The sequence below is a fragment of the Myotis nattereri genome, assembly GCF_964212035.1.
Source record: "Myotis nattereri genome assembly, chromosome: 13".
NCBI classification, from domain to species: domain Eukaryota; kingdom Metazoa; phylum Chordata; class Mammalia; order Chiroptera; family Vespertilionidae; genus Myotis; species Myotis nattereri.
This window is the reverse complement of record NC_138088.1, coordinates 54,435,525-54,461,794: the sequence shown is the minus strand read 5'-3', so window position 1 is coordinate 54,461,794 and position 26,270 is coordinate 54,435,525. Positions and strand designations below refer to the sequence as shown.

General features: G+C 39.7%; 1 protein-coding gene across 1 annotated transcript in view; it reads left to right on the top strand.

Moving 5' to 3' along the window:
* Window positions 1–26,270, top strand: part of PDZD8 (PDZ domain containing 8) — a 59,924-nt gene that overhangs the window by 14,724 nt on the left and 18,930 nt on the right. Inside the window, exons 2-3 of the mRNA XM_081104800.1 lie at window positions 5,560–5,685; window positions 13,960–14,062. Coding sequence (XP_080960926.1) covers window positions 5,560–5,685; window positions 13,960–14,062 — 229 coding nt within the window. The remainder of the gene's footprint in view (window positions 1–5,559; window positions 5,686–13,959; window positions 14,063–26,270) is intronic.

Below are 26,270 nucleotides of genomic sequence, written 5' to 3'. Positions count from 1 at the left end.
CTATAACCTTGAGCATCATACATGGTGAATGCTGAGTTCTGAAACAATTCTTTGTGGAAGGGAAGGCATTTGCTGCCTAACATGTCTCTAGGAGACCAGCCTTAAAATAGATAAATGGAAAGTGTGATAGGAAATATTTCTAGAGCACCCCACTGTACCAAATGCTTATATGAACTTTCTCATCTAATCTAGAATAATAAAACCATAATATGCTAATTAGACCGGACAGCCAAATGACCTTCCAGACGTCATTCTGGATGACGTGGTGGCAGGGGCCGAGGCAGAGGCGGTTAGGGGCGATCAGGCTGGAAGGCGAGCAGTTAGGGGTGATCAGGCAGGCAGGCAAGTGGTTAGGGGCGATCAGGCAGGCAGGTGAGTGGTTAGGGGAGATCAGGCAGGCAGGCAGAGGGGTTAGGGGCCATCAGGCAGGCATGCAGAATGGCTAGGGGCAGTCAGGCAGCCAGGCAGGCAAGCAGTTAGGAGCCAGCAGTCCTGGATTGCGAGAGGGATGTTTGACCATTGGTTTAGGCCCGATCCCGCAGGGATCCCTGTGGAATCGGGCCTAAACTGGCAGACATGCCCTGTGGGGTCCCAGATTGGGAGAGGGTGCATCTGGGCTGAGGTTCCCCGCCCCCCTGCATGAATTTGGTGCACCGGGTCTCTAGTCCTTATAATAACTACCTTCTACAGATGAATGAACTGAAGCTTTCAAAGTCCAAATAGCTTGCCCAGGGTCTCAAAGCTAGTAAGTGTTAGAACCAAAATTCAAAACCAAGTACTGACTCTAAAATGTGTGTGCTTAACACTTCTTTAAATTGCCTTGTCAGGAAGAAACTGAGAAGTGAAGGATGCTACGAGCTTTTTATTATTTCATGTAATTCTGATCACAGCACTGTGAGGTAGAGGTGTAATTAGTATCCTCCTTTTGTATATAAGGAAACTGAGGCTTACCGTCAGAATATATTTGAGGTCATATTGCTGGGAGGCAGCAGAATGGGATTCCAAGCTCAGCTGTTTAGTTTCAGAGTCTGCTGTTAACCACCGTTCAGTACCTATCATGTGTTTCTTTCCTCCTGCATTTCACAATTTAGTTGGGAGGAAGGAGTGGTCTGGGAGAGCTAGAGAGAGACAGGAATGTAAACAGGGTGATTGGTAGCATAATAGAAATGTGTATGAAGTGCTTTTAGAACACAGAGGGAGCAATTACCAGATGGTAGAGAAGGGGGGACAGTTTACAAAGAGGGGTGACTGAAATAGAACTTGAACAGTGAAAAGAGCTTACCATGTAGGGCTAGTTACGGAATCAGAGTGGTTAGCAATCAGTCTCTTAGGAGAAATAATACGACAGTACTAACCTTAGTAAGCATGGAGGAGCTTGGTGTATTAATTGTCTTATTAATGTAATATCAATTGAATTGTCTAAGTAAAATTGAACATTTGAAATTTAGACTCATGGTTTACCAATACATATAGGAAATTAAGAGTATTTTGAACCACTGATACTTTGTTTTTTTTTATAGCTTACATCTAGTTTTGTATTAGTGTACTGTACTTTACATAATAATGTGCATGATAAAATTATGGCTAATTGAGGTTTTGTAATTATATTTAAGTGCAGCAGGGGAACTCATTATTTAAAGGAATACTGAGATGCCTCTAAAGAACAATAAATGAAGAAACATTTTGGTCACCTGATTGATTCGGTTTATATATTTGGTTTATTATGTGTGCTAGTTTCTTATGTGAGACTGAAAGGCAAAAACCACACAGAACTCCCAATTCCCTGTTTATAGCTGCCTGTTCTACGTTCTTCCTTAGGCAAGATGTAGTGTTGTTTGTATTCCTGAAATAGGACTGTGTCTCTGAGTGCCTAACTTTGGTCTCCCTGTTCCTAAGTAAGCATAGTTGCTGAAGTTGTTAAATGACGTTTGAGCTGACTGTTAAAAGACAGTTTAGCTTTAGGCACAGGGAGATAGGATGGAAGTACGGTGTAGGTGGAAGAAATAGCAAAGGGACAGAATATAGGGTATTGTGCGATATCTGTAGAGCTTCAGCGAGGAAGCCAGTATGCCAAAAGGTGAGCATGGAGAAAGAAGAAAACCAGGATTTGTGTGTCCCATTACATGCCAGGATCTTTACTAAGTGCTTTACATCTGTGAACTCTCTAATATAGATGTGGTTTGCTTATAAGTCTTAGAGATGTGGTAAGTCATGTTTGGTAGCTTTTTATTAAGAGAAAGAAAATGTTTGTCTTTTATTTTAAAAATATTCTTTTTAAGAAAAGGAAATGTAATTTCAGAAGTCACAACATTCTAACTAATCATGAAAACCTGAACCAGGCCAATGGGAAACACAGAAGAACAGCAGAAGAGACATTTTAGAAATATTACGGAGGGGAATGGAGGTGGATGGGACTCATTGGTTGTAAAAGGTAACTTCAGGTTTCCAAGTGTCTATGAAATTAGTGGTGCCAATAAGATAAAACAGGAGAGGAGGAACAAAGTTTGAAGAAAAGGTGTTTAATTTACTTTAAGCATTAATACATGAAACTTACAAAAGCAATAAGATCAAATGATGTTGCTAAGGAAACTAGAAGAGAAATAAGAGAAAACCCAGGTTGTTTTAGTATAGAGTACAAACCTTCTACTTCTTCATTATGGAAAATTTTAAACTTAATCAGAAATTAAGAGAATAGTTCAAAACCCCGTTATCCATAACCAGATAATTAACTTGTGGCCACTTTGGATCATCTATATCTCCCTACAATCTCCTCTCCTGATTATTTTGAAACAAATCTCTAGGAATTGGGACTATCCTATCTATAATAATAAAAGCATAATATGCTAATTAGACCAGATGCCCTTCTGGTCGAAGCCCAGGCTGCGAGGGAAGCCTGGGTCCCGGGTGCCAGAGGGAAGCCAGTGCTTGCAGCCAAGGGAAGGAAGGCCTACTCTTGCACGAATTTCGTGCATTGGGCCTCTTGTCCTATATAATAAAAGCCCAACGACCGAACGGCAGAATGACCGGTCCACCAGTCTCTATGACATGCACTGACCACCAGGAGGCAGATGCTAAACACAGGAGCTGCCCCCTGGTGGTCAGTGAGCTACCACAGTGGGAGCACCGCTCAGCTGACCGGGATGAGTGGCTGCTCCCACTGCAAACCCCAGGCCAATGGGCAGGAACCCGGGCTGCGATCGTCGCCACCTCCTTCTCGCTCCCTGCCTCCTCCTGTGGACACCTGCAGGCTGCGCAGCGCTGCTGCTGGGCTCTCAGAGCTGACCCCGGAGGCTGGGAGGCAGGTTCGTGGCTGCCTGTAGGCCTCGTGGGACTGAGGCCTACTTTGCCGCCTCTCAGTGCTATTGTCCCTGGGCCTGGCCCTGACCGGGTCCCATGGAGAGGCAAGTGCTCCGGCTCCACGGAAGATGTTGGACCAGGGAGCAGATGCTCAGAGGGCAGGTCCACAGCCACTCGGTTGACCAGGATGAGCAGGCTGATCCCCACAGGCCACGCCCCCTACCAGTTCACAAATTCTGTGCACCATGCCTCTAGTAATCTATTAAGATTCTAAATGTGTTATTTTCACAGCACCTTCCCTCCTTGACAACCTCTGCCTGAATATTTCCAGAGATAGAAGGCATGCAATGCAATGAGCTAGCTGTGTTTGTTTTTTTATTAGCTCTAATTATTAGAAAGTTTTCTCTTTTATTGAGCTAAAAATCCTAACAGTCTTAGTACTTTGCCAAGGACACACAAGCCCATGTTGAAGTCAAGAAAGGATTTAGACCTCAGAATATTTTTTTTTAAATATATTTTATTGATTTTTTTACAGAGAGGAAGGGAGAGAGATAGAGAGTTAGAAACATCGATGAGAGAGAAACATCGATCAGCTGCCTCCTGCACACCTCCCACTGGGGATATGCGCACAACCCAGGTACATGCCCTTGACCGGAATCGAACCTGGGACCTTTCAGTCCGCAGGCCGACGCTCTATCCACTGAGCCAAACCAGTTTCGGCGAGACCTCAGAATATTTTTATATTGGGTTTGTAGTAAACCCTTTTTCTCTAAAGTTCATAGTATTTGCAAACAGTTTTTCTGCTGCCATGTGTTCAGGGTGCTCATAGAGCAGTCTTGAAGACACATCTTAGAGCAAAAGCTTATTTTAGATATTTAAAAAAGCTTCTCTCAGAGCCACATATGAGTAGATGGTTTAGCTACTCTTGTGTGTAATTTAACACTATATTTTTTTAAATGTTACTGAAGTAATTCACATTTTTTAATTAAATGTTTTTTCTTTTAAAATTTTACTGAAGTATACTAATCATAAAAATTCAGTTCAATTAATTTTTACAAAGTGAACAGAGCAGCATTCAGAACAAGCAATAGAATATTACCAGCAACCAGGAAGTCCCTCATATGCCACTTACTCACTACCTCGACACTACTCTGCCTAAGAGTAACTACTATCCTGACTTATACACCATTTCTTTTGGGTTTTGTTTTGGTTTTGTTTTTTTGTTTCTTTTTGAGCTTCATATAAATTGAGTCATACCATATGCACTCATTAGCTTCTTTAGCTTAATAGTGTATTTATGAAATTAATCCATGTGTACTGTGTGGATGTAGTTTATTAATCCATTGTATATATATATATGTGGAGTGCTTATTATATTTGCTATAGAGTATTTCACTGTGTGACTGACCTCAGTTTATTCCTCTATTGTTGGTGGACTGTTGGATTAGTGCTATTATAAATATCCTTGCACAAATCTTTTGGTGAACCTGCCACGCGTCCAAAATGGCAACCATCCCGCTTGTGTCTATAGACACTTATGGTGTACTAAGGTTGAACATTTGTGCACGTTTCTATTGGATATATCTAAGAGTGGGATTGTGAAACCTTGGTTCTTGTCAGGGACCTTCAGATTGGGTTTAGTGTATATGTTCCAGCAGAAAACAGGATGGTAATCAAATCAGCCTCAGGGACTGTAGACCAGGCTCTGGAGTTACATTTGAGTTCTATTGTGGACTGAATTGTATCCTCCAAAATTCCTATCTTGAAGCCCTAACCCTTAATGTAACTATATTTCAGAGGGCCTTTAAGAAGGTAATTAAGTTCAAATGAGATCATAAGGATGGAATCCTAATTCAATAGGACTGGTTTCCTTAAAAGAAGAGGCAATAAACCAGGAATTGTGTGTACAGAAAAAAAAAGTCATGTGAGGATACAGCAATAAAATGGCTGTCTACAAGCTAAGGCGCGAGGCCTCACTAGAAACCAGCTGTGCTGGGACCTAGAGACTCTAGATTTTCTCTTTCTTTGTTCTCAGTGTCCTGCCTTGTCAGTGAGGGCATGCCAAAGAGCCAGGAGGTCTGGTGCCGCAGAGAAGGCAACATTTGCTGCCAGTTTGGAGGCATGTAGTAAGCGCTGGTTTTGTTGGCCAGTGTTTGGTATTTGTTTTGTTTTGTGTTGTTTTCCTACAAGTAGGCTTTGTTACTATGCTTTAAACTGTGGTGTGTATTACTCAAAAATTTAGACTTATCTTTATTTTTTCAGGTTTAAGCCATTTTTTCCATTCCAAACCTTGCAAGGATTTGAAGAAGATGAAGAAGACCATATCCATATACAACAATGGGCACTTACTGAAGGCCGTCTTAAAGTTACATTGTTAGAATGCAGCAGGTATGGCCTTTGTTTTGTCATTCCTACATTATGGGAAAGAAAGTACAGTAAAATGTGCTTAGGCAGTATTTGTGTTTATTCTCCCTCTGTGTGGATTTATATTGTATTATCTGTAAATTAATTCATCGTAAATTTTAAAACAGTAGTCCTTTCCAGTTTGAAAAAAAATATATACATATACATATACACACACACACATTCTAATGGGGGGGGGGGGGCATTTATTCTTTACTGATTCCCAAACTTTTTAGAGCATGATACTCTGTTGGCATACCTGACTTATATCTATAGGTGTTCATAGCATAACAGTTTTGAGAATTGTTTGTGATAATTGAAAATACTCTAGAAGTGAAAAATCAGACTTGGAAACCCCTGTGATGCTTAGAATTTTAGAGCTTTCTGAAAGGATCTAGTCCAGCCTCCTTATTTTATTGTACCAGCCCCATAGTCTAAGCCAGCCGTGGGCAAACTACGGCCCCATGGGCCGGATTCGGCCCGTTTGAAATGAATAAAACTAAAAAAAAAAAAAAAAAAAAAAGACCGTACCCTTTTATGTAATGATGTTTACTTTGAATTTATATTAGTTCACACAAACACTCCATCCATGCTTTTGTTCCGGCCCTCCGGTCCAGTTTAAGAACCCATTGTGGCCCTCGAGTCAAAAAGTTTGCCCACCCCTGGTCTAAGCTGTGTTCATATATTTCTTGAATTGCTTACTACACTAGCCTTCTTACTTATGTTGACATAAGAACATCCAAACCTGTAGAGAATTTTTATAAGTGTTTATTTGAGCCAAACTAATGACATGCCAGAAGCAAGATCTCAGATGCTCCGGAGAATGACAGTTTTGCAGTCTTTTGTACAGTTGAAATGAAGGAGGGAATGTAAGGAAGATTATATGAAGGTGGGAGAGGACAAGAATAATTAACAAGATTATGTGCTCCCTTTAGGGTGGTTATGCTTCTGAGGGGTCTAAAAAAACAGGGTTACTCTGGCATTTCAAAGGTGTGTTAACCTAAATGCACAAGAACAATGGATAGGGCTTGCTTAAGGCAAAGATAAACCTTTTCATAGGTCTAAGGCTTAGCTATCCACGATGACCTGCCCAGTTAGGAATCTATGATTAGATCACCTGTGAAGTTACTTTCAGTTAGATTTATTGCAGAGCCCCTTTTGTCCACACTTATTTCCTAACAGTGGTTATCAGTATAACAACCAGAATGATACTTTCAAAATGCAAGTCTAATTGTCACTCTCTTAATATTCTTTAATGCCTCCCCCCATTACTCTAGAATACAGACTCAAATCCTTGCCAGGGCCTAAATACCCCTCTGACCTTTCTAACTTCTTTGCTCAGCCCCTCACTCACAGTTCTTCACTTCAGCCACACAGGTCTTTGTAAGGCAAGAGGATGGCAAACTTTCTCTAAAGGGCCAGATTGTAAATATTTTAGGCTTTGTGATTTACATGGTTTCTGTTGTAACTACTCAACTCAGCCTTGTAGTATGAAAGCAGTCAGAAATAGGCAATAGGTTAACAAATGGGTGTGGCATGGTTGTGTCTTCATAAAATTATATATATTTATGTATAATTATGAATATATATACGACTTTCATAATTTTTTTGTGGCATGAAATAACTCTCCCTTCCCCCCTCCCCCCCAAGCATTTAAAAATGTAAAAACCACTGGTAGCCCACAGGCCATACAAAAATAAGCAGTAAGCTGTATTTGGCCCATAGACAACCACAATTCACCATTCCCTGCCTTAGATATTTTAAAGTACCAAGGCCCTTGTGTGTACACCCCACTGTTTCTCTACTGAAGGCCCTACCCCATTTTCTGCTCGTTGAAACCAGCCTTTCTTGGTTCACCTCAAAAGCTACATCTTTAATGTATCTCCTAACCGTTCCAAGTACAAGCATTCTGTCCTTTTGCTACATTTCTGTGACACTTGCTTGTACCACTTGTTTGGTACTTATCACTTCTATTTTTATTTCCAACTCATAATAAAAACAAGTGCTTGAATACAGAGGTTATATTTTTGTACCTAATATATTTATGTCCTTGCTAATAAATAGGTTAATTTTGAATACCTTAATAATAATATGATAAATATTTTTTGTTTGTCTTAGAGTGACTCATTATTGTGCACCGTATGTCAGAAAGCTGGTTGAAAGGAATTCTTTTATCAAAGAAAGACTAAATCTGTAAATTTTGTAAAAAGGAATTTCAGTGTACAGTAAAATGACATATGTAATAAAACATGGTTCTACACAAGTCTGAATTTGAAGTAGCTAAGCTAATATATTATGGTAAGCCAAAGTATTAAATATATAATTATCACCCCAATAAATTGAATAAAAAGAAAAAAATAAGTATATAATTATGTTATGTTAATATTTAGGACATTTTTCAAGTGGTCTGTGTCTAAGGAAATTTTGAAGTGATGCTTTCTTTTTTTCCCCGCAGTGAATTTTTTTACTGATCCACAGGCATCAGAATTATACTAAATGGATTACCTTTTCCAAAATAATCATAGCAACTTCTAACCATTTGAAGGGCAGCTTTGCACAAAATTTCTTGACTATACTGTTGTCAATTCCTATCTACCTACTCATCCACTCATCCCCAAATCTGCAAAGATAGCCTTGAAGGAGATTTACTTATTTATTCATTCATTCATCAAACTTGCCTGTTGTAAAGCTTTGAGAGCGAACTTAGCCAGTGAGGAAAAAAATTAGAAGTATTCATAGAAAACAAACTTGTTTATTGAAAATACTAGAGGCCCAGTGCACAAAATTTTGTGCACTAGGGGGCGAGGCGGGGGTCCCTCAGCCCGGCTTGTGCCCTCTCGCAGTCTGGGACCCCTCAGGATATAACGACCTGCTGGCTTAGGCCTGCTCCCGGGTGGCAGAGGGCAGGCCCAATCCCTAGGTGCAGCCCCCTGGTCGGGCTCAGAGTAGGGCCGATTGGGGAGTTGGAGCGCCGCCCCCTGTCATGCACAGAGCAGGGCGGATCGGGAGGTTGCGATGCCACTGTCAGTCACGCTCAGGGTAGGGCCAATTGGGGGGTTGGGGCACCGCCCCCTGTCACACTCAAGGCAGGGTCGATGGGGAGGTTGCGGCGCCACCCCGTCACGCACAGAGCAGGGCCCATCAGGGGGGTTGGGGCTCCACCCTCTATCACCCACAGAGCAGGGTCAATCAGGGGGTAGGGGAGCTCCCCCCTGTCACACACAGAGTAGGGCCGATAGGGGAGTTGGGGCACCGGCCCCTGTCACACACACAGCAGGGCGGATCAGGGGGTTGGGGCGCCGCCCTCTATCACCCACAGAGCAGGGCCGATCAGGGGGTTGGGGTGCCGCCACTGTCATACTCAGGGCAGGGCCGATGGGGAGGTTATGGCTCTACCCCGTCACACACAGAGCAGGGCCTGTGGAGGGGTGGTTGGGGCACCGCCACTGTCACACTCAGGGCAGGGCCGATGGGGAGGTTATGGCTCTACCCCGTCACACACAGAGCAGGGCCCATGGGGAGGGGCGGGGGTTGGGGCGCCGCACCCTGTCACACACAGAGCCGCAGGGCGATCAGAGGGCTGGGGAGCTCCCCCCTATCAGGCACAGAGCAGGGCTGATCAGGGGGTTGGGGCGCCTTCCCCTGTCACGAACAGAGCAGGGCGGATAGGGAGGTTGTGACTCCGCCCCCTGTCACACACAGAGCCCCAGGGCGATCAGGGAGTTTGGGCGCTGCCCCCTGTCACGCTGATCCCGGTGCCGGGAGGCCTCTCGTCTCTGCTGATCCCAGTGCTGGGAGGCATATTACCCTTTTACTATATAGGATAGAGGCCTGGTGCATGGGTGGGGGCCGGCTGGTTTGCCCTGAAGGGTATCCTGGATCAGGGTGGGGGTCCCCACTGGGGTGCCTGGCCAGCCTGGGTGAGGGGATGTGGCTGTTTGCAGCTGGTCACACACCCTTCAGGGTGGGGGTTCCCACTGGGGTGCCTGGCCAGTCTGGGGCTGAGGGCTGTTTTCAGGCTGGGGGTGACTGAAACTCCCAACCGCTCCTTTTTTTCTTTTTTTCTTTTTTTATTCTGGGCCAGCTTTAGCTTTGAGGCTTGGCTCCAGCTCTTAGGCTTCCGCTGCTGAAAGTAGTTTTCTGGCCTTTGCTTACAATGTTGCGATCCTGCTGGCTGAAGCCCCCCGGCGGACTAAAGCTGGTTTCTGGGGTTTTGTTTAGCTTCTATATTTGTTACATAGTTGCTTAGAGTTGCAGCTCAGAGGCCTGCAGCCGCAGGCGGGGAACGTTGGAGTCCTCCGTCACTGAAGCAAGCAAGCCTCATGGTAGTTTCAAGCTGCCTGGCTGTCGGCCGCCATCTTGGCTGGCAGTTAATTTGCATATTGCCCTGATTAGCCAATGGGAAGGGTAGCGGTCGTACGCCAGTTACCATGTTTCTCTTTTATTAGATAGGATTAGAGTTATTGTACAACTGGAAACTTTATGCTTCAGGAGGCAACATGAAGTGGAAATAATACCAACTTTTGAATTAGAAAGTGCTGTCTTTACATCCTAGCTGTGTATCCTTACTGTTAGGTATTCTTAGACAAGTTTCACATCTGTAAAATGGGCAAGGTTACTACCTTGTCAGTAATTGTGCTCAGAATAGGTAAATAAACCACAGTGGCTACTATATAGAAGGCCTTCAGTACCTGTAGCTTCTATTATTATACCTTAATGTAATCATTATAGTGTTTACCAAGAGGAAAACAGATCTTTAGACAGACCTGTTCTTTTTGCATAATTGGTTGTGAGAACTGGAATTTGAATTTTATTAACTTATAAGGGTCTCAGACTGTAAAGAGAGGTTCTTTTTTAATTATCTGTAGTAGAGTTTTGAACATCCCAATTACAAGTTTGGGGGTGGAAACACAATTTTGTTTATAAAAATTGGTTCTAACTGCATTTTTTTGCATTGAACTAAAGTTGATTTTTAAAGTTCCCAATGACCTCAATTTATGTATTTGTAGTTTTTCTATTAGAAGATTTAATTATTGCACATTAATGTTCAATCATATTGTTAAAAACTGTTTTTAAATTTGTAATTTATAGTCTTAAAGGGTTTGAAGTATTTTGCAAAGAAAACAATGCCCATGTGCAATTAAGTAGAAAAGATAAATTAAAAACAACCATATAGGGAATAGAAGATCAGTTTTCTGGCAGCAGAGTAAACTTAATGGATAACTTAGCCTTCATTCTCTGACAAACTGTGCATGTTCTTTAGGAGAAAAAAATTTGGCCCCAAATTCTAGGAGGGATTTGTCATATAATCTTTCTGTAAAAGACATTAATGAAGTAATGAATACATTTTCTTTTCTTGTTTTTCTTTGGCTGGTTTTATCAACCAGTTATATTTTTAAAACAAAGATTATAGTCAGTGAAAGCAAAGCCTATACGGTTTTGTGGTGTGAGAGTTCTGTACTCAAAAGTGGTATATTTAGGATACAGTCTGTCCTAATTATAGATAGAAGATTCTAATTAAGGTCATTTCTTCAGTGAATCACACTTGCACTATTCTAAAGCCTGTATTTTCTCAGCAGCTTTTGGAATGCCTGTCTTATTTTACTGGGTTCCAAAAATACATCACTTTAAAAAAATGTGTAATGGTAACACAAATACAGAAAACTACAGCAGTTGACATTCTACTCTATTACCAAGATCCTTACCTTATTCCCCAATTAATCTATTATCGGCACAGACTCATAGATTCCTGTATTTTTCAATGATTATAATTCTTTACCATTCTTAATTATTTTGTTGTGAACTGTTCTTGATTTGGCCACTAGGTACCCCTTCAAACTTGGCTCTGTATGCTTGTGACATGAGCCTGTCTTTTTTTTTTTTTTAGCTCTTCATTACTTTCTGGTATAACAAGCTGTTCTAGGTTTATTTTGTATCTTTGCCATAGTCCTAGAATCAGCTATTTTACCAAAGAGCCCTGGTTCCTTTTAATAGAGAATGATATTAAAAATCAAGATCTGGATGTTGGGTTGTTCACTGCTACTTCATATACTCAGAGGTCCCTTCAGGGGACAGAGTTATGAAATACATATATGTATAGACACTTATACATATATGCATACACATACACAATTTAGAAATCATAAGCTCACCCAATACTTCCAATTCTAGTTTATCCTAGAGTTGTTCCTTGCCTTGGTTCATTCTTCTTCCTCCCATATTTTTATATCCTCTGAACCCTAGCTCCAATAACATCAGCACTTGTACTCATTTGCTCAGTTCTATAATAACATCTCAAATAGTTGCAGAATTGCTTTATTACAAGTACAGAAACATACTTACTAAAAGGAATTCAGGGTTTATTTGCAGTCTCCTCTACACTACACAAGATTGAGGGTGTATGGTCAAGTACTGTACAGTCATATGCTGCAGAGTGACATTTTGGTCAACAATGGACCACGTATATGATGTTGGTCTTATAAAATTATGATGGAGCTCAGTTTCCTATTTAAAAATGGAAGGATATGAGGTTCCGGAGGAATTTTTTTCTCTGATGGGAGCAGTATCTGCGAGGCTTGGCAATAGATTCCCTCTCATTTAGAGCACCTCAATTTTTTATGCAGAGATTATATCCCAATCAGCCAGCCACTGACCTCTTTTAACTCAGAGGAGTTACTACATATTCAGGAAATAGAAAGAATAGATTTGGGATATACTTTTGGTGTGTGAAGGACTTAATGTTCTGGTTTCTTTTTTGATATCTCAAAAGAGATTGTCACCTAAATTGTAAAACTTTGGGGGGAAAATAGGCTTTTAAAATATTTTAAGTGCTGGAATTAAAAAAAAGCAACAAAAAATTGCCCTTCCAGATCTAGCTTGATGGTCCTCATAATGCATTGCTATAAATTCCTGTTGAGACTTAAGGTCCTGAACAAGGACACAGGTCCACAGGATTTTCTGTCATTTTGTGGGTTGGTGGTATCCTTTGAAGCACAACAATATTAATTTCAGGATGTCCCATTTATCTATTTTTTAGTCCTATCTTTAGAAACCATTGTCTAATCCGAAGAACTATTGCACAATCCAAGAATTGTGTTTTCTTGTTCCTGAAACCTGAAGATTTAATATCTATTGGGAATTTGGAAACTGCTAGACTTCTCTGCACAGTAGTCAAGACCCTTACTTAGGTACTTTGCTCTTTTGAACAGATGGTGGCAGCAAAGCTTTGGTAAATGAAAATTCTCATTTTCTTAAACTTAGTATTTTATAATTCTGAATCTCCTTATGTTTTTGGCAGTAGGTTGTTGAGTACTGTTTAAATTTCCTTTTAAGATTAAAATTTATTTAAATTTATGGATTTCTTTTTGCCATGATTTTGTTCAGGCTTTTTAGCTCATGAAGCCAGTTTGTGAGGCATAAACATGATTTGCTTGAGGTCTCAACCTTAGGAAACAATTTTCTCATATTGCTCTGATGTGTTTTATCTATTTTTCTTTCATTATCTTACTCCTACCCCCATGATATTCATGTAGAGGTAAAGTTTGGAGTGGTAATAAAGATGTTGATTAACAGCTAAAGTTGTTCTCAAGCTTACTACTAAAACATATTGGCAGACTTAGGTTCTGATTTAGAAGATAGATAATGTAGAAGTTGTTGGACCATGTAGGTAACATTTTATCCTCCAATAATAAAAACTGCCTAATGATCTCAAGATTGGACCTGCAATTTCCTTTTAAAATCTGAATATTAAGCAGTAAAATTAGGTGATGCAGTTATTCCTTGATAATTGTTTTCAAGATAATAGAAATAAAAAACATTTATTGAGTACTTAGTATTTGTTAGGCATTATGCTAAATGCCTTGTTTTCTTTTACTCTTAGAACGGCTTTAAGAACTACATACTGTATTTCCCCTGAATTGTTCAAAGGAAGAAATGGGCTTAAAGAAATTCAGTCACATTAGTAGATGGAAGTGTGTGTGTATTTGTGTTCACAAGCAACTTTTTGTACTATATCTCATTAATAGAAATTACTTTCTGTTTGATTTAGCCACTGAAGAACAACTTGTCCTGGAATTTCACCTAACTTTAGCTTTACTTCACTTTTCCACTAGAGGGTATACCAAGTATTTGATTTAAGTTTTTCTGTTACCAAAATTATAATAGTAACAGTAATTTATTACTTCTTGGTATAATGATTTGAAAGAAAAATTTTAATGTACATAACTGGTACAATAATCTTGTTTTATTTTTATACTGCAGGTTACTCATTTTTGGATCCTATGACAGAGAGGCAAATATTCATTGCACACTTGAGTTGAGCAGTGGTGTTTGGGAAGAAAAACAAAGGAGTTCTATTAAGACGGTAAAATTGATTTGCATTGTTTTAAAGTTTGTATTCTATAAGCATGCTTTTATTAATATTTCTATATTCTTAGTTATTTTTGGTCATGTGCAAATAATTATGAACAGCTTTTATTCATCTTTTTATAATAAAACATCAGTAATGAAATGGATCCCATAAAACTATAGTATTCAGATTGCTTGCTTGCATAAGATATCTAACCTGACTAATTTTCCCTCTGTACAGAAGAAGTGAGGGCAGGTGTGTTTGAGTAACAGAAAGAAGGCTAGTCTAGCCATAAGTGAGGTGGAGCTTACTCATATAGGGCATGGCAAGGATTTTGGATTTTATTCTTTGTGGTGGGATAGTTTTAAGATAGGGAGTAACAAGATCTTGTGTACATTTTGTAAAAAACAAACAAAACTGTTCTTCCTGTACACAGAAAGGATTGTAGGAGGATGAGAGTAAACCTAGTAGAGATCAGGAGGCATCCAGGGGAAGGCATTCAGGAGGTGGTAGCTGAGGAAATGGAAAGAATAGGTTTGGGATATACTTTTGGTGTGTGAAGGACTTAATGTTCTGGTTTCTTTTTTGATATCTCAAAAGAGATTGTCACCTAAATTGTAAAACTTTGGGGGGAAAATAGGCTTTTAAAATATTTTAAGTGCTGGAATTAAAAAAAAACAAAAAATTGCTTTGTACTCAACATGTTTTAATTGGACTTGTTGGGTTCTTTGAGTTCTTAAATAAATTAAAATTGTCACTAATTTTTTTCCAAATTTGAGTTGGTATTTCTGAATGTTTCCCATAGAAGTTTTAATAGGAATTATGATACATTTCTTGGAATTTGCATAAATCTAGTAGTTTATTAAAGATTTAGAGCATTTATCAAAATGTTGTCTACAGAATTGCTATATTAAGCCTGTGAAGTTGTGCATTGGAAATAAAATCCCAGGATTTTATGTCTGAAGTTGAAAAAAAATTTATGCCATAAAAGAACATGTAGCCTTTCTTGATTTTTAAGAATAGTTATTTCATATACTAAGCATATATTGAAATATTATGCATTTGGTAATAATAAAACTCCAGAATGCTTCTTGGACTTCTCAAACTTCTCTGGGTTACTTCTAGTCTTTTTAAATATTAGATCTATTTAACACATCAATAGGTTTTTGTAGAAATAAATTATAGTTGTATTCTTTAAAGATGTATTTAATAACTTAGATATTTAGCTGTTTCTATCACATTGAGCTCTTGGTAGCAGTATAGCCAATATTTAGGAAAACTATTTCTCTATTATGTCTTCAGTATATTGGTGGATAGGTACTTTTAAAGTATGTTTACATAGTTGTTTAATAGTAGTAGTAATGTGCTTTTTGGTATTTCTAGAATAATATATTATTCTTCATAGCATTTTTTAAAATAGTCACAACTCTTTTTTTAAATAGGCCCCTAAGCATATTGACTTTTGAAGGTTATGTGGTATTTTTGTAGCTGTATCCTTGACTTTTAAATTGTTTCCAGGGTCTCCATGTAATAACTGTTGTGTATACCCTTATATAACATTGAGCAGTGTGAAATTATTTTGGAATAAGTAGAGTAATTTTGATCAGGGTGGGAATGTAGAGGGAAGTAAAGCTGGAAAGAGGATGGGCTGACCCACAGAGTTTGAATTTATGAAAGTATTTGGGAGCTATTGAATATTTTGAACATGAAAATGACATGGTCAAAATAGTGGTTTTTAGGAAATTCTCCTCCTTTTTGGTGGTTGTGCATGCCTTAACTTTAAGTTACATCTCAGTCAATTTGAAGCAGCTCCCCAGAGGGATAAAATAACCAGCTTTACAGTTTGTTCTGAAATATATAAATACATGAAAAAGCATTATTGTTTTGTCTGGGTATGAAATAGTGATAACTTGCCATTGCTATTGGCATTTTCAGTTTCCCTTATATCAGATTAGACAGCTTTAATATTTTATAACAAAAATTAGTAAGACGTTAATCTTGAGTCATAATTTTAGATCTTAGCACATGTCAAAGCTAGTTTTGGAAAAATAATTTCTAGGTTACTAATTACATCTGGTGCCGAAAATGTCAACAACAGTTAAGTGTCTTCAGGCATTAAATTACATATGTCTGAATTTAATAACCAGGGAGGAGAATTAGAGTGCTCTTCAAGACTACATAAAACATTGTTGGATAGGATTTGAAAATTTGGAATATATTATAAATTTGGATGGAAAATGTATCATTAAAAATAAGTATGCTAAAGTATTCAATGCTTTTGGAAGCTATCTTTATACATACAATTTTGGGTTTAAGTTAGTTTTTTTAAATGTTAAAATTTACTCAGTCACTAATTTTAGTGTACAGAATGAAAGAAACTTAATTTCTTTCATATTTTAAGTATATCTTTTAGTTTTTAAAGCATTATAATGCACTTTATCATGCCATTAATAGGGAAGATCAGTAACAGATGGAAAGCTTTAGATTTGTAGTACTTGCACAAATGTTGGGGGTGGAGATGGAGCAGTTGTAATGCATTAGCTGGAAGTATTAGCAAATCTAATGAATGTGGCTTAAGCAAAAAAGAGACTTACTTGTCTTGTGTGATAAGCTCTTAGTTAGTATATAATCAAGGAGCTGGCTCTTACTGGCTTCCTCCTTCATCATCCTTAGCATGGGGGTTTTATTCTCATGGTTGCAAACTATCCGGTGCATCCCTAAATATCCACCTTTCAAGAAAAAGGATGAGATAGAAGGCATGCCAGAGGCACATGTCAGTCAGGTTTTGTCCTTTTAAAATTCTTTACTGGAAGCTCCACCCAGGGATTTTGACTTATATCTCATTGGTTAGAACTAAGTCATATGGTCTCCACTACCAGCAAGGAAGTATGGAGACTCGCTTTTGTTTTTCAGCCTTTGTAGAAAAAGAAGTTAAGAGAAAAGGGTTATGAATACATTTTAGGTGGTCGGTCCACAGTCTGTCATACCACAAGAAAAAATTTAAATCTGTTTGATGAATTTTTGTTTGTAAGGGGATTTTTTTCTTAAATTGAGTATCAGGGAATATTGAAAAGAATAATTTAACAAATAGCTTGCATAAATCCTACTTTCTACCTTATTAGAAACCCAAGGCAAGTTTGGGGCAAAATCAGACACTTGGTCACTGCCTTGCTTATTTCACTTGCAAAATAAAAGAGTTCATAGGATAAATAAGGTACTTGTGTTTATTTTTTAAAAATAATAAGCAAAGATTCCTCATGAGAATCCCATTAAATGTGATAGCTGAGGTGCAAATAAATTAGATATTAGGCTTAAACAAACATTAGAGAATTATCTTGCAAGAGATGACAAAGTCAATACTAAAAATGTGCTCACCTTCACCAAAAGAGACAAGGCAAGTTTATTTTCATTCTATAGCAATATGCAGGTTTGGTGATGATAATTTGCTTCCCTTTCACTAATGAATAAATTTCAGGTTCAGATTTTTAAAAATGTTCATTTCAGGCAATGATTAATATTTCAGTTGGAAACTCTATAGACAACTATATATCTCTAGAATTTATGGTGCCTATCAAATAAAATTCATAGTGCTTATCAAATAAAATTCACAGTAAATTAATCTGACATATTAAAGGATACATAATCATTACTGTGTGAATGCTAAGACAAACAGATCATATACATATCACATAGACACACACAGTTTTAAATAGATCCTGAGTGTTACTTTCCTCTGAATCTGGGAGTTCTGAGGTAGCAGGAAAGGCCTTGGGACCAGCTGGCACCCAGCTGTTCTGTCTAGCTCTTTCCCTTGTTCTCCATTTTAAATAAAACGATGAAATGAGTTTTAAGTTTAAAAACAAGCTTTTTAATGTTTATTTTATACTGAGCCTACTCCCTTTGCACTCAGACATTTGAAAGCAATTGTCCTTTATAAGAGACTAGTCTTTCCTCCTGTGATTAGAGACAGAATGTTAAAAATCCAAATAACTCTTAAGTCAGTACATTGGCATAAATATGTTACTATCAGAGAAGAAAGAAGAATATGGACTTCTTCTTGTTCTGAAATGGAGACAGAATTAGAGAAGTATCTTTTGGGTTCTTGGGATATAGTACACAGTGGATGGGCAGAAGAGATGCTGAAACCGGCATGTGTTCAGTATAAATAGAAGCAGAAGCACTTCAGGTTTGTGTAGCTTAATATGCAGGTACCAGAGGGAATTGTGGTGAAAGGCATTAGATGTCATGATATTATCAGACCTGCCTGAAAAATAAGAAGTAATAAATCCCTGAAGGACAGTCAGCTAACAATTGGGGAGAATTTCTAAATGGTAATTTGGAACTCTTAATTAGAATGAGTATATTCCTTTCAGAGGGTTATAGGGTATCAGTTGGCAACTTCCGATTGGCAATTTGAAATGGCAACTGCTAAGGGCTTTATTTTTTTATTTTTTATAGCAAAGGTGGAAATTTATTGAAGAACAAGTACAGACTCCCACGTGGGGTAGGGGAAAGAGTTCCCTGCTAAGGGCTTTAAATAGGGTCAGCTGTACCCAAAATTATGAAGTCAGAAGAATTCATCTCCTAGATTCTAGACTTTATGTTTTTTAAAAATATATTTTTATTGATTTCAGAGAGTAAGGGAGAGGGAGAGAGAGATAGAAACATGAATGATGAGCGAGAACCATTGATCAGCCGCCTCTTGCACATCCCCTACAGTAACCCCAGGCATGTGCCCTTGACTGGAATCGAACACAGGACCCTTCTGTCCGAAGGCCTATGCTCTTTCCACTGAGCCAAACCAGCTAGGGCTGGATTTTATCTTTTTGTTAGACTCTGGCAGCACCTTTCTTTCTCTCCACTCTTGCTTCCCTCATTTTTGAAAGGATCTGATTCTGAAGGAGAAATAGTTTATATCAGGCTTCCTTCAATTTTTTTTAACACACTCTTACAATTAAAGAGCTATTTGAGGAGATGATGCCTAGAGTATGACATATTTTTGCCATATACAAAGAGCCGTAGTCTTCTGCTTGTAGAATCTATACTTGTTCCATTAAATCCTCCTGCTCCTAACAAAAACTGGACTGTGAATGGTATTCTGATAATTAGGAGACAGTTTGGGAGTGGAGAAAGTGGAATCATTTTAGAACAGAGTCAAGGAGAGCTCTGAAACTAAGGGGAAATAGGATTTAAATAGAAGGGCCTTCATCATAAGATTAGCTTATGATATGGTCAGTTGCACAAGACTGAGCTTGATTCAGAGGTAGTCTGCCTTATAGAGCCCAGTGAGTCTCTCTTTACCTCCAGAGCAAAGGTTAGGGCAGCTGAAAAGAGGAAAAATTGGCAGACGGAAGGTAATCAGTTTGGAGAATATATAATATAGGGAAATCATTCCTGTCTAATATGAAGATGCTAAACAAGTGTGTAGAAGAAATGAAAATAGTAAATGCATTTTCAGCTTTCAGAAAGCTTTTGATGAAGATCCATAGCAAAGCTTTCCAAATCACCTGATAGATCTGTCTTTAGAATTTGGGAAAACAATAAACTTGACCAGGTGTAATATCCTGAATGATTCCATTTTTCATGAGAGTAGTTGTCATAAAATGAATATACTTATTTAAAAACCATGAAATTCTTCTCAGAGAGAGTTATTTGTGCATTTCAGGTTTCTATAATGCAGGAAATTTATAACAGTTGAATCAGGTGGGGAAAAAGCACTAAAATTACCTTGGAAGTGAGATAGCCATATAAAGATAAATGGGTGGGAAAAAATTAGTGATCTTCAGCTGAAAAGACAAAGGTGGGTAAATGATTAATGGAAGCATATAAATGCAAAAAGTAAAACAGTAGGATGATCAACAAATTTACTGAGCAAGGAGTTAAGTCTGTGAAGATAAATTTCACATTCCTCATGATAATCAGATGATAAATGCTAAAAGAAGGATACTTAAAAGGTCTTTAATAATACTGCACACTACGTACTTGCTGGTAGACCTTACAGAGGCACAGATATACTATATTCTTTTTATATGTGTGTCCTGTACCTAGTAGAATTTCTGGCACATTGTAGTTGTTATGTGAATGTCTTGGGAGGTGGGAGAAGGATAAATGATTGTTTTGAAATACATATCTGATTCTATAAACTGCCTCCTTAAATCTCAATGGTTTCAGTAGCTCCTAGAACAGCCGTGGGCAAACTACGGCCCGCGGGCCAGATCCGGCCTGTTTGAAATAAATAAAACTAAAAAAAAAAAAAGACCGTACCCTTTTATGTAATGATGTTTACTTTGAATTTATATTAGTTCACACAAACACTCCATCCATGCTTTTGTTCCGGCCCTCCGGTCCAGTTTAAGAACCCATTGTGGCCCTCGAGTCAAAAAGTTTGCCCACCTCTGTCCTAGAATAAGGACAGATTCTTTGATGTGACCTACAAAGCCACCTCTGGCCTGGTCCCTATCTCGCCAGCCCTACGTCTACCCTGCATTCTGCATTAGCTGGGCTGGCCATCTTTCACTCCTTCATACATGCCATACTCTGTCCACTGCATAGCCTTTGTGCATGGGCCTCCTCCCCCCAACACATTTCTCCCCAAGCATACCTATCCCTACCCCCATTCTTCAGACCTCTGCTTGTGCCAGGCCTTAGCTTGTTTCCCTCAAACATTTTTGGGCCCTTCCCCTGCACTATGTTAGGAGAAGGCTTACCTCTACCGGCTATATTTCCAGGGCTTCACTGTCAGCGGACTTTCGGCTGGGTTTGGCCTCCATGAAGCTTTGGTGAGAAAGGGGAGAGGACTAGGAACCAGGGTATTCTTCCTTTTCTCCTCCATCTTGGACAACAAGTCTGGCAGCCACTGTTCTCCTCCATGGCTCCATGCTTCTCACAGGACAGGCCCACCATGCTTCCAGCTTCTTCCTGATGCTTCAGCCCTGGCTTCTACTGATATACATCCTCCCTCTGTCCTTCCAGCTCAAGGTTGGGTGTGACTTCTGACTGTTGTTAGTATCTGAGTTGCTTCACTGTCCCCTATTTGGTTCTCAGTTCTTCTCTCACTGACTAGCCATTTCCCTGTTTTTGAGTCCCTCTGTTTCCAATGCTTCAGTGTTTCTGTTTCATCAGATCTTAACTGATGCACCAACCATCATCATTCTTCTGGGAAAGTTTTCCCTAGTGAGCATAAAACTCTTTGATAATACTTACTACAGTTGGGAATTCACATTTATAATTGTATGACAGTGTGATCAGTGTTACTTCCACCAATATCTTCCTTTACAGCATATACCATGACTGTTTTGGCTCACAGCACTTAGCATTTAGTGTGTATTGAATGAATGTTTCTGGGAAAACTGAAACTGATTATCAGGCCATGAGCTCCATTTACCCTCAGTCCTTTTTCTTTCAGACATTCAAGTTTCAATGAGGCTTAGTCACATTGCTGTCTGCTTTCTCCCTGACAGCTATTTCTGATAAATGTTTTAACCAAATAAAAATGTTTAGGTTGAGGAAGTCCACAGAATGAAATTTACTCAATATTCCCTTTGTTAAAAAACTTTTTTATTTATTTATTTATTTATTTATTTATTTATTTATTTTTATGGATGGGTCGGTGAATGGGTGGGTGGGAGGATGGGCAGATCTAAAAAATGTTTTTAAACCTGGTTTTTAGAGTGAGGATTTTAGTTTATAAATGTGGTACAGTATTATGATGCTGATCACAATTGATGAATTATGTATGTGTGTAGTTTAATGTAGCCTAAATAAAGTAACTATGAGATCTAAAATTTTATTTCCCTTTTAGCTTTGGAGAGTTTTAGAAGTCTTACCGAATAGCTGTCCATATCTATCTACGAATTGTTGAATGTACATACAAAGAGTCTAAAAGAGCTCCCTAAAGAACTTTGATTTCAAGTAAGAACATCTGAGACACAGAAATTTATAAATACATTAGGCGAGATGCTTCCGAGTTGGCATTTGGCATGTTTGTCTAAGGCCAGATGCCTTGCAGATAGCATTCTGGTGCTTCTATTTAACCATTTGCCATTTACAGTCTTAATCTTATCAAAGGAAGAGAAAGACTAAAGCAAATAAAGCTTTTTTGAAAATGTCAGTTTTTATGAAAATTCTGGTTTAGTTCACTTTGATAATATTTGCAAATACAGTAGGGACCTAATAAATTTTGACCACATGTAATGTTCTATAATTTGGCTTCTTAAACTAAATGCTTTTGAGCTTTAGTAGTAAATCCTATTCAGTATTTCTACTCTTAAAGTTTGTCTTGGTAAAAAATGAGGAATGCAGTTTTCTGTCTCATATTTTCTAAGTGTATTTAGTATGATTTTCAAATACTGTGTGAAGAGTAGGAGCTTAGGTTAAAATACAGAAACATCAACTCTCTATATTAAACCAGTAAGGCACTGAGTATAAGAAGGAAGAAACTTATTGTGAGATATAAGGCAATGTGATATGGTCCTTTCCTTCAAGGGAGATAAGCAGTGAAGAAAAAATATCAAGAGTACAGTGAGTTTCAATGTTACTGTTAGCATATGAGTGCTCTAAGAGTGTTTAAGAATACAATAGTCTGAGGTTCCAGTGAGGGTGGGGAGGGGAAAGGGATAGCATTCTTTTGGGAAAATCAGGAAAGAATATGTTAAGGAGCCAAGCCTTCACAGTACATGTATGATTTTGAGATGGTAGGATGTGGAGGGCATGGTGTAAACCCAAAAAAAGAGGGAAAATATTTGAGTATGTTTATGATACAGTGAGTTGTCCATGTTGATTAAAGAATACCATAGTGTAGGAAGGCTATGCAAAACAAGAATGGACCATGTTATAGAATTACCTAAATACTAGGCTAAGAAGTTTGACTATTACTTCAAGATAGTAGAAATAATGGAGGCTTTTGAAATGAAAGTGACCTCTTCATAATCTATCTTTAGACAGACGTGGCTCTGAACTTTGAGTCTTAGCTAGATTACTTCTTGGCAGCATGAACTTAGTTAAAGTCCCCAAACCCATCTCATCCACAAGTACAGTACTTCATTCTTCTATAAAATGGGACTAAAATGCTTCATATGGTTGTATAAGAAATAAATGAGATTCTGTGTATTAAAATGTCAGGACCCAACATATAGTAGGTAATCTATATATATAAAACCCTAATATGCAAATAGACCGAACAGTGGAACAATCTAACAATTGGTCGCTATGACATGCGCTGACCACGGGGGATGCGCGCGGAACATGGCGGGTGTCGGTGGCCGCAGCAAAATGGTGGAGCCGGTGAGTGGGGGCACCAGACCAAGGCGGGATGCCATTTGCTGTCACTGGGGCAAGCCTCTGGTGGGTACTGAAAATTCTTTGTTCCTGCACGCCGCAGTCCTGCCCCATGCTTGCACCTGCTGCTGGCACCGGCCTGATCGTTCAGCACCATCAGTGGATGCGAGCGGCAGCTGCTGCCCCGATCACCCCTGAGGGCTTCTCCACTTCCCCCTGCTCCTGAGGGGCGATCGGGGCAGCAGCCACCACTTGCACCCGCTGCTGGGCGCTGGCCCCAATAGCTCCACGCTGTCAGCGGGTGCAAGCAGGACCTGCGCCGTCAGCATATGGGAGTGGCGGTGGCTGGAGTGGGGCTGCCAGCAGACAGGGGTCAGGGGGCCGGGCAGGGGTGTGGAGGATGGGCTGAGACCTGCCCCCGTGCCCACCGTAGTCTCACGGCCCACAGTTCCTTTCAAGGTGCACGAATTTGTGTACTAGCCCCCTAGTAAGTAATATGTTTGCCCAATCTAGTAGCAGATGGGTAAAGTCAAGAATGATTTGACAAGGGAAAGACTTGAAATAGTAGAGGTGAGGGCAAGTGGGAGTCCAAACCAGATTGTTGGCCATGAAAATGGAAAATAGAATCCATGCAAATTCGATACAACTGGAATGTGTAGGGGGCTTGGAGAGTGAGAGAAAAAGTCAGAAAGAGTGGAGCCATGAAGAGGGAGGAAGAATAGTCTCATTCTAGATATGTTGGGTTAGAGATTTAGTGATTATCAGAGATCAGTCCAGAGATGGAATTTTTTCATGTGCTGCCTTGTTCTACTGGTTTTTAAAAAATATATTTTCAGTGCTGTTAATATGAAGTTTTAACATCTAGTAAGTTGAACATTTTATTGGGGGTATATGCTCTATTTTTAGATCTTTTTTGAGATAGAATAAAAAGAAACCGATGGTGCCCTAGCTGGTTTGCCTCAGTGGATAGAGCGTCAGCACATGGACGTAAGGTTCCCGGGTTTGATTCCAGTCGAGGGCCCATACTTTGGTTGCAGACTTGATCCCCAGCCCTGATCAGGGAGTGTGCAGGAGGCAACCAGTTGTTGGCGGCTCTCTCACATGGATGTTTCTCTTTCCCTCTCTCTCCCTCATCCTTTCCACTCTCTCTAATCAATGGAAAAATATCCTCAGGTGAATAAAATATTAACAACAACAAAAAGAAACAGAAGGTTTTACAATGAAGTAGTAAGATTCTAAATATTATTTTGGATTCTGTTTCTTAGGACCGTCTAGTATTCTGTGATGCAAGAAAAACTGATTTACTCAGTCCATTCTTTGTCATGAACTAAAACATCTTATTCAAGGCACAGCAGCACCTTCCCACAGAAACCCACTTAGCCAAATAGCTCATTTTCTGAGTCATACACTCAGATGCAGGATGCAGAACTAGGAAATAAGCAATTTAGGAAAATGTTAGAGAGGTGTTATTAGAGATCATGCAGTAGTATACAACTCCTGCTCACATGTCTTCAGGCCAGTGGAAGTTAGGAGCAACAAGACAGCAGTTTCTCTGTGCCAGTCATGATTTTAAGACTTTATATGCATTAACCATTTAATTCTTATGGCAACCCCATGAAAACAGACACAACTCCCATTATCCTCTCCATTTTATATAGGAGGAAACTGAGACACAAAGAAAGTAATTTACCCCAATCACCCAGCTAGCAGGTCGTAAAGACAGCCTGCAAACCCAAGCAGTGTGACTCTAGAGCTGGTGTTCTTAATTACTATGTCATCTCCACGAATGGTAGGTTCAAATCCAGGTTCTCCTACTAGTTCTGTGCCTATGAACAAGTTATTTCATAATCTCTAAAGTAGAGATAATAGTAACAGTATAAAGGTTAAATTCTATAAAACAGCACAGTATCTGGCACATAGTAGCTTATTATTGAACTTGACCTAAATGCCACACTCCTGTGTTTTTAGTGCTATTTGATGTTTTATGTATTCTATAAATCCCCTGCTTCCTTTTAAGTCCTTCCTGCAATAAGGTGAAGAGGACAGGAATGGAATAGTTTCCTCAATCATGGGACAGTGTGAGGTTTTTTGTTTGTTTGTTTGTTTTTATAAAGACAAGAAGTCCAAATAGTGATTTTTAAGAACATCAGCAAGTTTATTAAGGGCTTTTATAAGAAGGATAGAGTTTAACTAGCTGTTGTCCATTTCAGCTGAGTATGAAGTGTGAACAAACATTTAAACTTCAGAAAAGTTTAAGATAAATTGAGAACTTCTTAGGAATAAAGAGTGTTTGAGGTCTCTAGTACTCACCTTTGCATTTTATTATAAACTAGGGGCCCAATGCACAAATTCATGCACCTTGAAAGGAACTGTGAGCCGCGAGGCTGTGGTGGGCAAGGGTGGGTCTTGGCCCCTCCTGTCTCGGCCCCCGGCCCCCTGTCTGCCAGCAGTCCCACTCCTGTTGCCACTGCTCCCACGCGCTGATGGCACGGAGCGATTAGGGCCGGCACCAACAGTGGGTGCCCGCATCGCCCCCCAGGAGCAGGAGGAGGTGGAGAAGCCTTCAGGGGCAATTGGGGCTGGCAGCCATCACTTGCACCCGCTGATGGCGCCAAGCATTCTGGACCGGCACTGGGCACCAGCAGCAGGTGTGAATGGCAGCTCCAGTGCTGCCTGAAGGTGTGAGCGGGGCCGGCACCATCAGCAGGTGCGAGCGGTGGCTGCTGCCCCAATCACCCCTGAGGAGCAGGGGGAGGTAGAGAAGCCCTTAGGGGTGATTGGGGCTGGCGCCAGCAGCAAGACCATGGCGCGCGGGAGCAAAGAATTTTCAGTAATGACCAGAAGCTCATCCCAATGACAGCAACTGGCACCCCACCTTGGTTTGGCACCCCTGCTCACCTGCTCCACCATCCCACCGCGGCCAAGGCCCACCATGTTCCGTGCTCTG